Consider the following 13,361-nt stretch of genomic DNA (forward strand, 5'->3'; position numbering starts at 1 on the left):
AACAGAAGAAAAAGAAAATCAAAATGAGAATAAGAACATCGGAAAGGAATTGTCATCTTGGTTGCCATCCTTTATTATTATAATAGTCAACATTGGAAAGGAAGTCTTTGACTTGCAGAAGCAGAGTTTAATTTCATATCAAATGTAACCACAATTAAATAGATAACGCCTTGACTTTCAGAAGATGAGGCCTGCCAGGTTCGGTTCTAGAAATGCAGGTTGACTTCAAGAAGTAGGTTTCAAATATAGTGATGACTGGATTCCTGAAAAGCCATTAGAAAATAATATTAGGAACATTCTTACAACCACCTATGTTGTATTATGATAAGACAAAACTGAGTGTTATTAAGATTTACCAGATTCTCCAATGATGCTTTGGTGCACATTTTTATAACAGAATGTAGATATGATGATCTTCTTATTTCCCTTTTGCCTTGTACTTATAGAATTAGTACAAAAGGGCATTGTAATGTTCTGTGCAGATATGAATAGAAGTAATCATATGTTTATTGTAAACAGGTAAGTCAAATTAATAAATCCAAAGTTCTTCCTTTTGGTGCCATCTTGGTGCCTGTAATTATTATTGAGAAGAGATAATTAGTTTCGATAACATAAATAGAATTCTTTTTTTGAATTCCCTATTTACTGCACATACGATGTCAACAGATGTATTGTTACATGAACAATTAAATGATTGTGTTAGTAGTTTTTTTGGAGTCGTGGGGACTCTTAGATGGCTTGCTTTTCTTAGATGCTGTGGATTTTCTTCGATTAGGAATCTGTATTGAAGTTTCTTTCAGTTTAGATGACTTCAGAAAATTATTCTATCATATTTTAAATGAAAATTGCAGATGATGATGATTAGCACCTTTTGGTTCCAATATGAAGTGATGAATCACCTTCTAATGAGATGTTTTTCTTCCTTGTGTCATCTAAATCAGAAACATGATCTAAAGTTTCATCCTATTGACAGGAAGCAGACAGATTATATTTTCTGAATATATTTCATGTTATAACGATTGAATTTGAGAAAACATACCTGGCCAGTACCTTCCCTGCTTGTGGAAAGCTGATTTGTTGCCTTGCTTTTTGTTGTTCCTTCATAGTTCTTTTTTTGAAACAATTTAGAAATGTTATAGGTAAAAGGGGAGACACATAACAGTAACATAATGCTGCAAAGAGAAAAGGACAGAAAAAGAGGAAGAATGAAAGGAACATCTAGCGCGGTTCAAACATTATAAGGAAACCAAATTAAATCTAGATCTAATGAATTCAGTTGCAAGCTTAAGACCATAGAGTTTAGAAGGTTTAAGAACCCTTAGTTCGCAAGTAATGGGGCTGCAGCAACTAAAATCACAGAATGAGCGATAGGTGGAGCGGTCTCTATTGCCATCACTGCACCTTCGACATGAAGAGATGACGCAGTGGCACGGTAGCGTTGGTGGCACTGGCAGCACAAGCAAAGCAGGTAGGCAACAAGTGTTGACCGGCGGGTAGCAGATTGCACGCGGACAGTGGCCTGCGGGTGCGGGGGCGGATGCAGCTGCGGCAGCGGTAGCGGACAGGTGACGTCTCGCCTACCCTCTCCCTCTAACGCATTGGGACGCTAGCATTGGAGGCAACAGCGGGACGCATGTGGACGGCAGGCAGCGGGTGGCGGGCCGCGCATGGAAGGGCCGACGGCCAGTGGGCGCTCGATGCAGTTGCGGCTGCGGATCCTGCGGCCGCCGCTTGCAGCTCCAGCAGCGGTAGTGGAGGCAGCTGCGGCCCCCGCGCTCGAGCAGAGGGCCGGCGTCCCGCGGGTGTCGCCGGCACGGCAGTTCCGGCTGCAACCACGGTAGTGGCGGCCTATCGGATGCTTCGCGAAAGGAGATTTTTTTTACGGCAGCCGGAGAACTAGCGGAGGAGATAGTCACCGAAGGATGCAGATCAAACGGACGAAATTATTTTTGCTATGGTGGCCCAATGAGAAGGCTCGGAGCGGTGGGTCTTTAACATATAGAAATGGTCAGAACATGATTTTCGTTGCTTCCGATATATGTACAACCATGCAAACAATGAGAGTATTTCCTACTTTTGACAACGAGCTGAGCCGGAGCCATCGCAATGTCCCAGTGTTACCAAACTGAGTTTTCAGAGCAGCTCATCCACGGCGAGTTTGGGTTCAGCTACGTCACCCTCAGCAATCAGCATGCATACAGCTACCGTATGGGACACGTATCAAAAAAAAAGAACAACAAAAGCTCAAAAATGATGCACTCTGTTTTCCTTCGGTCCTCTTCTTTGTGTCTTACTTCAGCTTCAGTCTTCTACCATTTCATCTTCTGCCACAGATTGGAGCTCTGCACTTCTTCAGCAATTATCTGAGCAGTCTCCTGCTCAACTGCTACAGTTGAGCAGATGTGTTTCACTTCTTCCACCACATGCGCACAGCACTCTTGAACATAGGCTGAACCAGTCTTGGAGCAGGTTTCACACTTTGCCCCAAATTAGCTCAACATTGAACAAATTCTGTCCGAAGAAAAAAGCAAATTATTACGATAAAGCCCAAGTGCGAGGAACATATAATGTTTAGAGAAGTAGAGTACCTTTCGTGATGCGGACTCGCTAGCCTGAACCTCGTGGCGCAGAGCCTCGTATTGGAAGGCATCGAGGACGTCGTCAGCCTCGTACGCGGCAGTCTTGAGCTTCTTCATCCACGCCTTGACAGCACGGCCGGCCTCCATCTTGGCCTCGGCCTTCTCCTCGGCGACGGCTAGAAGGGACAGCATGTACACCAGTTGGTCCTCCAGCTTGCGGCGATAGCTTTCGATGCCCCACATGCCGGTGACCCTCTGGACGAGCACGTCGGCCGCCTTGCCGACTAAACCTTCCACCCAGGGAAGAAGTAGCGACCCGGCCAGGGCCATGGGCAGTCTTTGTTGGGGATGGTGCTTGCTCACCTATGTATCACCGATACGCGATACTGGTACGGCGATACGGTGATACGTGAGTTTATAAAATGACATAGTTGTAGTATAGAGAGAGTATCGGAGTATCGAAGTATCGAAGTATCGGATACGAGTACGGCTGGGTTAGTGAAGTATCGGTGATTCATAGTTGCTCACTTCTCAGTGAGCACCGTGCGCTATGACAAGCAAGGAGAGGTGGAGGCGATGATCGAGAATCACGGTGATTGTCTGATTGAAGCTTGAGTTGGGTCTTTTTCTCTTAGAAGAGATGGGGAAGCAAAAGGCAACAACCTACGGACAGTGAAGAGATGGAATCCTAGGTGAATACTGCAAACAGTGGTATTGGTGCGGAAGGACTCTACCGATAGAAAAGAGCAAGGAAAGAAGACGAGCGGGAGACAAGAGATTCATATGAGAAAACACAAGTAAACAGGCTTCCGCCTGAGCTTCCAAGGATAAAGATAGATGAACAGCCATTTGATCCCCATCAAAGTCCGCATTGAAACCCTTGCTAATGCTTATGCTTATTGGGTATTTTGGTTTGACATTGCTTCACTCCCAAAAAGAAGGCAGCTATGTCTGAACTAAACTTGTTGAGATTTTGAGAAGAGTTGCTCTTTGGAGAGCATAGTACGATGTTCGGGGGGGGGGGGGGAGTTATTGTCTATCGTTGTCCTCTATGGTAGAACCTGTCGGGGAACGAACATTGAGTTAATTGAAAAATTAAATGAATAAAAATGTAGAAGAGGGTCGCTACTATTAATTATTTAGACACAATTTGCCTCTTTCTTAGTCCTATTTTTTGTAGCATTTAGTTTGGATTTATGAAAGGGCTGCTTAAATTTATGAAAAGGTTGTTTAGATATATACATGATTTATTTCTTATTTAAAAATTTGAAAAAAATGGATTTCTTTATTTTATTAATTTTGTATCCAGAAGTAGTCTTTCTTTGATCCATATATTATTTGATTCATATACAATATATAGAAATATAAACCTTCTATACATATGAAATAATATCTACCTAAAATCAGATGAGTTGATTTGTATTTTTTATTCCATCTATGTTCTATATATTCAATAAGAAGTTCTTACTCTTTCTATTTTTTGGAAAAATTGAACACACGATGCTCCTATTTCTTTATTTCATTATGAGTCGTATGCTTGCGACAATAACGACAAAATTTTCTTAATTCTAATTTTGGCTGGCTATTTTTACATAAATAATAAGTAAAAAGGCAGTAGGAACTAGAATGAACAATGCAGTAGGAACAAATGCGAGAATATTGACTTCCATAATCTCTTTATTTTTTTCACAATAACTCGGGATGTAATCCCATAGAGAGGAAGAAGGGGTATCCTGTAAATTTAAGGGGAGGACTTGCATTCTGATAATACTGAATCAATTCAATATTATGAATATTGGATCTATCAAATCAATTTATGGTTGATAGTGGGATAATATAACATAGGAGGATCCCTTATCCATACTAAGACCAAAATAGGTTTTTTGATTGGATTCGAAACTCCCTCTATTCTATTTTTTTATTCTTTTTGACTTTTGCTTTTCCATATGTATAACCCAATATTCTTCTTATCTTATCAAATTTCCCTTCCTTTTTCTTATAGTTATAGTTATACATACAATTATGTATGTATGTATTATATGACCTACTTTCTATGGGTCACATAGACATCCAAATAAGCAGTAGAAGTAGAAATGAGATGGAGAAAAGGGGATCTTAAATAAAAAGGATACAATATTTAAACTAAGGAAAAAGAATGTTTACTTGATTTTTATTTTATTAGGTTACTATCAATATCTGGGCCACTTCAAATAGGTTCATTGCTCCGGCCCAGAATACAATTAATCCGGCATGGGCTACATGAGCTCCAAGTAGTTTACCGAACAAATTGATAAGTATGGCATTCCCAGCCCACCAAGCAAAGCCGGTGGTTTCTTGGTCACAACCAGCTAAAACGACACAAACTCCTTTTTTCTACATTTTTAGAGAGAGAGAGAATTGATATATGATCTATTTGAAACTGCTACAGGTATGCGAATGATGCATAATTACTTTCGCATCGGAGGAGTATCGTCCTTTCTTTTTTATTAATTGCTAATTCTGACCTTCCTCCCCAATCTGATATTATAGTCCTGGTGTATATGAAAATTCCCTTATGGTCTATGTTAGTAGAAAAACCTTATCAATTAAGAGATGGAACTTCAAGAGCAGCTAGGTCTAGAGGGAAGTTGTGAGCATTACATCCATGCATTACCTCCATACCAAGATTAGCACGGTTGATGATATCAGCCAAAGTATTAATAACGCGACCTTGGCTATCAACTACAGATTGGTTGAAATTGAAACCATTTAGGTTTCCAATATCTTCTTGTCATTTTTTGCACACTTCCTTTTTATTTTTTTCTTTTTTTCCGTCTTATCATTACGGAATTGATTTCTTTTTGAAAGGAAATAAAATCGTTAGGTGGTATACTATATCTATTTGTTTATTAGAATTCCTTCTAATGACTTATGCATTCTGTTATCGTTTTCAATTGGAGGATCCCTTCGAACCCAACCTGTGGTGGATCCCGGGTGACAAAGCAAAGTAAAAGCGCTTGATCCTTTGCCCCATACTTTGAGATCTTCCTCCCCGCCTATCCAATATGAACAATTGATTCAGATAGACTTTTAGTCGAATTTTTTTTTCCAATCTTCCAAAATTGGACTTTTTTCTTATTTCCCCGAGATTGCAGAGGACTTCAGTTGGTGTCAGACTAACCATGGATATCCAAGAAGTACAGGATCATTATGGAAGTCAGACCTTTGAAACCAGATTCTGGCTAATGCCTAATTCGTACTCAGATGGAAGTAACGAGACTCAGTTGGTATAAGGATACGAACTTGGATACCTGGCCAAACAGAAATCAACAAGAGAACCTTCGAGAGAGGCTACTTCACAAATAACTGGGGCGTATCGTACGCTCCCCAAGTTTCGTGGGAGAATCAAGTACTCAACTCAGGAATTCCGAAGAAAATACAAGACACAAATATGGACAAAAGAAGGGGACCCACGATCAACTTGCTAGATCTGTGGAACCGACAGTGACAGTGACCTTTCACCTTTTACGAAGCCCTAGGAAGCCTTTAATCTCGGGGACGAGATTCTTGTGAGGGGGGGAGACTGTAACATCCTGTATTTTTACGGAATGTTATATTCTCCAAAAATGTGAATTTCAAAATTTTTGTGGGAATGTTGTAGATAAATGCACTTAAGTAAGAATTCATCCCTTCTAAATTCTTAGTAAATTAAAATTTGTTTTGAAATAAGGATAATTAATTGCTAGTGTGATTCATTTGGAGTTGGAGTTTAATTGAATCTACCTTGCTTCCATTTGATTTGGATTCCTTTTGTTTGAATTGTGTGGTATTTTATTTGAAAGGGCCATTCAAATAAAATACAAAAGCTAACAAACCCCTAACTCTAGCTGGACCCAAACCTCCTAACCTACCCAACCCGGCCTGCTAACCCCGCCAGCCCGTCACTGTAACGACCCGGCCCGGGATAACGGCTAAGATCTACTCTTCAAGTTGAGTAAACCACACCTACTAATTAATCCTCTTGCGTTTTCGTCCTCGCTTCGCGCAAAAAAGATCGATCCGGAATTAATTAGCTTCCCGTGACTCGGTATTTAAATTGGTCTGGCTCTCAACCAACTTTCAGTATGGGACAATTCCCGCGGATGAACAGTGCCGCGACGCTACAGTACCCGACGTGCTACAGTGCTCGAGCTACAGTAACCGCCATCAGGCCCGGTCCAATTCGGCTACAGTACTCTAGCTACAGTAACCCGTCTTGCTACAGTACCCGGCCCGACACTGTTCCCCTGGGCTGTTACAATCATCCCCCCTTAGGACTCGACGTCCTCGTCGAGTACCAGACCAACCTAAATACCAGGATCTCCTCTCTTAGCCACGTCCCATACGTCTAGTGCTAACGGTCCCATGTGCCACGTCCGTGCGTCCAGTGCCAACGGTCCCTGTGCCACGTCCGTGCGTCCAGTGCCGGCGCATCCTCGATGCCCGCGCATCTGCGCCCACACGCGCCCGTCCACATGCCGGTGGCATCTGCGACCACGCGCCCGTGCTCATGTCCGCGCACTTCTGCCCGTATATGGCGTGAAACCGCGAGAGTCGGCTCTGATACCACTGTAACGACCCGGCCCGGGATAACGGCTAAGATCTACTCTTCAAGTTGAGTAAACCACACCTACTAATTAATCCTCTTGCGCTTTCGTCCTCGCTTCGCGCAAAAAGGATCGATCCGGAATTAATTAGCTTCCCGTGACTCGGTATTTAAATTGGTCTGGCTCTCAACCAACTTTCAGTATGGGACAATTCCCGCGGATGAACAGTGACGCGACGCTACAGTACCCGACGTGCTACAGTGCTCGAGCTACAGTAACCGCCATCAGGCCAGCCCAACACACACGCGCGCCTCCGGCCCGATAGCCACGCCACCACCACCCGCATGGCCTGCCGCCAGCCCGAGCCGCTCGCCCGGCCCAGCTCGCGAGCGCCAGCCGCCTCACCTTCTTCCTCAACCCGCTTTCGCTGACAGCTCTACCCCACCGGGCAGCTTTCCCATCACCTCCCTTGTTTCTCTTCCTCGCGCTGAGTGGATGACGCCGCCGCAGCCTCAACTGCGCCCTCACGCGCGCGGCACACCACCGTCCTCACCTCACAACAAGGATCCACAACCACCCGGTCGCCGTGCCGCGATGCCAGCTGAAAAGGCCGCCTGCCCTGTCCCCTTGCTTGCCCGCCAAGTCCCTGCCGCGCGAGCCTCGGATGCCGCCACGCGTCCCAGCCCCGGCGCGCGCGTCCTATCGACGCCCTCGGCGTCCGGACCCACTGCGAGCTCCAAACCTAGCCGGCGCTCCCTATAAAACCCGTGGCTGCCGCTCCCCAAACCCTAGAGCTAGGGGAATTTTCCCTTCCTACCGCCGCCGCCAGAGAAACAGAGCAAGGGAGAGGAGAAGAGGAGAACTCGAAGAGGAGGAAGAAGAAGAGAGGAAGGAGGAGGAGAGGAGCGCCAGGAGGAGAAGAACGCCGCCGCTGCTGGAGCACGTCGCCGAGCTGGCGCCCACGATCAACTACACCGACGATCCTGCGCTGCCTGCACGGCATCGAATCGCCACGGCCTCACCTCGCCTCTTCGTCGTCGTGTTCTTCCCCAATCCGAGAGGTAGGCCGCCGTTCCACCGCTCCTCGCCTTCCCCTTGTGTGCTGCCGGTGTTGCCTCTGCCGCCGATGAACCTTGTAGCCAGCCCTAGGACCACCCCAATCCCCTTGTGTGCCTTTCTTGCAGGAGCCCGCACCGCCGTGACCCGTAGCCCCCTTCACCTTCCTTTGCGCCGTCGTGCCGGCCTTGTCCCGCGCACGCGCTGCCCGCACGTTCGCCGTGCCCGGCCCCGCCTTGGCCTTGCCTTGCCCCTTTTGGCCACCGCCTGGACCTCGTAGCTTCGCCGTTGCTGTCCGTGTGCCTCGCCGCCATCATTTCCCGGCCTCGCGTCGCCCAAGCCGCTGCGCCGACGAGCCTTGCCCTGTCCTGCTCTGCCTCGCCGCCGAGCATGCCATCCACCTTGACCCCCTTGGCTTCATCGGCGAACCGTGACGCATAATCCCACGCACACGCACGCAGATGCTGGCGCCGCCATCGTCGCCTGGAGACCCCGCTGCCCTGCCTCGACCCGTTCTCTGCCTCGCCGTGGCCCTGCCCTATGCGCTGGCCGCGTGGACACGCCGTGCCGCCGCCGTGTTCCTGACCTAGCCGAGCACCTGCCCTGTCCTCACCGGAGTTGGAACCCGTCGCCACCCCGCTCCGCCGCCGGACCTCGCCGTCGGGCCGCCGCCGGACCTCGCCGTCGGGCCGCCGCTGAGCCTCGCTGCCTTGTTCTGCACTGCACACCACCGTCCGCTTGGCCGCCGTCGCCGCACGGGCTCGAGCGCGCCCGCATGCACACGAACGACCACATGGGCACAAGGCCACTCTGGATCACTCGAGCCGACGCAGAAGATCCCGTGGAGGCTGACATGTGGAGCCCAGCTGCAAGAGAGTAGAAGAAGGCACTGACGAGTGGGACTGAAGCGTCCCCTCATAAGAGAAGACTTAAATGTGTTACAAACATCAGTCCCAGGAGGCTGATGACACATTTATTACATTAGATGGTTCATTACCGTACAACTCTACGCGGTAGAGAGCAGAGAAGCGCCACTATCGCGAGGATTACAATCCACACACACGCAATGATATTAAATATAAAAAGGAAGTCATCAGAGTCTGGCGCCATGCGGTATCTTCTGCGGGTGACCCTAATCCACATGCAAGGCTGGGTGCAGGACGGTACCCCTACTCAACGTTGTCGGGTACAAAGTCTGGATCTTCTTCTGTAAAAATAAAGAATGGGGTGAGTACTAACGTACTCAACAAGTCCAACCACACCCACAGAGGGGGTATAAACAGAGTATCATGCATATGGTAAATCAAGGATAAGGCTAGGGTTTGATTTGCGGAAAACAACATTTTATGTAGGGATTCGTTTGAAAACAAATATTTCTAGAACCAGTTTTTCTTATATCGAGCAACACCAAGGGTTGATCCGCACAAGATCCAAGTTTTAAGACTGCTACCGGACTCCTCATCCGCCGTAGCACACGGCACAACTGCCGGACACATCTCCAAAACAACTCACGCCAAACCATCCCAAAGCAAACACTAGTTGTGAGACCACACCGTAACTCGCCCAGAACCGTGGGCATGGACTATTCGAATAGGTTTCAACTCTGTAGAGGTGTGCAACTTTACCCACAAGTGGGGTACCACAACACGATCACCTTAGTGTCGGTGCAGATCCCAGCAAAGCCATTACCCACCTTAGCCAGACCTGACTAGCCATCACGGGATGCACCAAGGGGTCATCGACCTTTCACCTAGGTTTAACCGAGGCATAAGTCACTCGGGGCTTATCCCTTCTCCTTAGTCACCCGTTGCTCTCAGCTCTCCTGATGGCTATCAGACTAACTAGTGGGATTTATGCTAAGCCATTGCCCATAGAACGGTCGAGTGGTTTGCACGATAGTGGAGTTAGGTGAGATGTAACACCAACTCAGTCCTTAGGGGTGACAAGATGGATATCTCCCTTCCTTGCCCTGCCACACCGGCACGAGCACACCAAACGGCAAATCACACTGAAATGCCATCCATCCCGTCTAGACTCATCTTTCGAAAATCCACTTTTATCCCTTCCCACACACACACCTTTTCTTTATAAAACAAGTTGTATGAAGCAGCAGGTCCTAAGCGTTCTAGTATTGATTAACGTCCAAGCAAAATCAGACATTAATCTCGGTGGTCAAGGAATGATCATAATAAATCAAGGGGTGGCTATCCAACCGTGTTTTCATGCAAGCAAAACATATGCAATTTGTAAAATAGGCCAATGGGTTGTGTTTATAAAAACTAGGACAAAAACATGCATCAAAGGATGGGATTGAACTTGCCGTCTTCGAAGCCTTCGGGGAGGTCCTGGTCGAAGCACTGTCCTTCGGGCTCGGGGTCGCAGAACTGGTCCTCGTTCGCTGGCTCACAGTACTACTCATCAATGGGCTCTCCTTCATTCACACCGTGGTCTACGACACGTACAAACAAACACACAATCAAGAAAAAGAAATAAAAGTTTTATCGTTGAGCTCGAATAGAGAATAATTAAGATATGGAGCTCGGGGTAATATTTTTGGGCGGTTCCCTAATGGCATGGACAAAATCATGTCATGAGAGGCGTGGTAAAGTTTTAGGTAGATCCGAGGTCGTTTGGCACATGAAATGATAGGTTATATAAAGGGTTAGGGGTTAAATCAGGGTCCAGGGGCCTATTTGTAATTAAATTTAAGAAGGCAGGGGCTTGGTTTGTATTTTAGAAATTATTTGGGTTATTCTAAAAAGGTTCAGGGGTTTATTTATAACTATGTTTATATGGGAGGAGGGTTTATTTCGAAATATATTAAAGGGAAGGGTTTTATTTGCAAAAAATGTTAAAAGGTGGAAGGGTTCTTAAGTAATTAGAGGAAGGGCCAGGGGGTTATGGGAAAAATGCCCTGTCTTCTCCCTCCCCTCATGCTGGGAAACAGGGGAGGGGGCAGCACGTCGCCGGCGACGGCCCTGGGCCGGCTGTATGGCCCGGGAGCGGCTCTGGGTGAGGGAAAATGGGAGAGAGAGACCCGAGGGGCCGATTTCCCCCCTTTGATTTGGGGACAGGGGGCCCGCAGGGCGGGGATTCACGGCGGCGGCGGTCAGTAGGCGGCGGCGGTCATGGTGGCGCCGCGGTGGGGGTTGACAGTGGTGAGGAAAAAGAGAAGTACGGTCAGCGGAAAAGAGTGGCACGAAGAATGAAGCCGGGTGTCGGGACGGCGGAAAACTCTGGGGAGGAATTAGGGTTTGAGCTCAATGAAGAAAAAATAAATTTTGAAAATAACTTAGCGCGTGACTTAATTAGTAAATTGTTTCGGGATGTCACAGGGACCGGACTGTCAGCCGGTGAAGGAAGGAGAAGAAAAGAAAGAAGTGAAGAAAGGAGATGGGCCGATTTTGGCCCAATTCGCCAGCCCAGTCCGCGAGCCATACCCCGAGCTGAGCCTGCCAAGCCGAGCCGGCCCGTCTTCGTTCCATCCTGCCAAGGCGAGCCGATCTGCTAAGCTGCTCCCCAAACCAGCCCGTTTAGCCAAGCCGAGCCGAGCCGAGTTTCTGGGCTGCGCCTAGCCAGCCCATTTCCTTTGAGCCCGTTAACCCTTTTCGTTTGCTTTAAACCCAGCTGACACGCGGGACCCACATGTCAGTGTCTCCTGTGAACTGACTGGTGGGCCCCACTGACCGCGGACCCGCTGACCTGGACGTGGACCCGTTGACCGTTGACTTGGTTAATGTTGACCGAGCCAACACTGACGTGATAAATGACGACAGCAGAGCCTGACCCCGTGCTGACGTCAAGCTTGACATGTGGCGCGCCCAGAGGCTGCCACATGGCTGACTGTGTGTTTTTCTTTTTCCGAAAACCTTTGTTTAATTTTAGAAATAGATTTAGGCTTCAAAAATTGATAATAAATTAACCGGAGCTCCGAAAATTATGAAACCAGTTTCATAATTTTACTAAAATCATGATCTACCCGTTAGAATAGGTTTTGGTGTGATTTGGATGTTATTTGGATACTTTTGTGCACTTTTGCACTTTGGCCCTTAGTAATTCGTAATTACGAATAGGCCCTTAGCGAGGAGGAGCTGATCGACGCCCCGGACGCCCAGAGGACTCAGGAGTACGTCCTGGACAACGAGAAGACTCTGAAGACCTAGGACGACTACGAGAAGTCTCAGGTTCACGCCCATCTATGATTTGATTACCTATTAGACATTGCTTGCTAGAACTGCTATCGCTTTATTACTGTTATGAGATGAACCTGCATAGCCAATTGTGTGCCCTTATTCCTTGAACTCCTAATATAAACCATGTTTGAATGGTTGATATGCTTGCATGTGTATGTGTGGGATTTCCTCGAGATATGATAGTCTTGGCGTGAGTGGAGATCCACCATATCAGGAGTTGGTGATTAGGGCTTTTAGCAGGGGGCGAGCAAGTTGACTTTGCTGGGGGTGTGTGTTGGGCACACCCTGCGAGCACCTGTTGCGGGTGCAAGTAGGTGTCGTTGGACACGGTTGGACTTTTGAGGTGTTTTGTGGGCCTTACCTGTAATGGGTGCCAGTCGCGGACTGCTGTGGCGGATACGCATGAGGACGGAGATGCTCGCCCTGGCATATAAGGAACCGGTTGGTGTAACTATGATTAGTTGGACTTTGTGAGCATGCACACCACTTATCCACTATGCGGGTGGATCCGGTCCGAGGCTAGTAAGCATGGTGCCAAGCCTGTAGGCGGATGTAGTATCAGTGCAGGGGGAGCAGGTGTGGACCTGATGTTCCCCGATTCACGGGATTCATGGGAATCCTATTCTAGATGGCTTCACAGTCCCGGGGCAACCTCTTGCGAGTGAACGCGCCCAAACCCGGGAAAGCAGGATGGTGCCATGGCTGCTAGTTCTTGTTCTCAGTAGACCGGTGCCTCGGAGTCAGTTGGAGTTGTCTGCTGGCTGGAGACGGGGCGAGTGGGTACATGTGTACAACCCCTGCAGTGTGAAAACTATAAGTATAGCCGCGTACTCGGTCATGTACATTCCTACTCTTCTGTTACTTCCATTAGTTAGTGTGACTTGATACTTTTCTACCTCCCTCTAGCCTACTTTCCTGCTTGGATAGCAGCTGAGGTGCGAGGAGAGGGAGTTCTCGCACCGACTTGG

General features: G+C 47.6%; 2 protein-coding genes across 2 annotated transcripts in view; both read right to left on the minus strand.

The window, feature by feature from the left end:
• LOC120713067 (disease resistance protein RPV1-like) overlaps nt 1-13,361 on the minus strand; it is a 47,482-nt gene that overhangs the window by 30,555 nt on the left and 3,566 nt on the right. The window lies entirely within an intron of this gene.
• On the minus strand, nt 2,006-3,583 carry LOC120713070. The gene is made up of 2 exons (XM_039999050.1): nt 3,108-3,583; nt 2,006-2,942 (listed from the first exon to the last, which is right to left on the minus strand). The coding sequence occupies exon 2, from the start codon at nt 2,907-2,909 to the stop codon at nt 2,490-2,492; it is 420 nt and encodes a 139-aa protein (XP_039854984.1). The 5' UTR covers nt 2,910-2,942; nt 3,108-3,583; the 3' UTR covers nt 2,006-2,489.

Source organism: Panicum virgatum, chromosome 6K (genome assembly GCF_016808335.1).
Source record: "Panicum virgatum strain AP13 chromosome 6K, P.virgatum_v5, whole genome shotgun sequence".
Lineage (NCBI taxonomy): Eukaryota > Viridiplantae > Streptophyta > Magnoliopsida > Poales > Poaceae > Panicum > Panicum virgatum.

Bases quoted from the DNA above. Each gene is read 5' to 3' on its own strand.
- LOC120713070 (XM_039999050.1), bottom strand. From the start codon at position 2,909: ATGGCCCTGGCCGGGTCGCTACTTCTTCCCTGGGTGGAAGGTTTAGTC.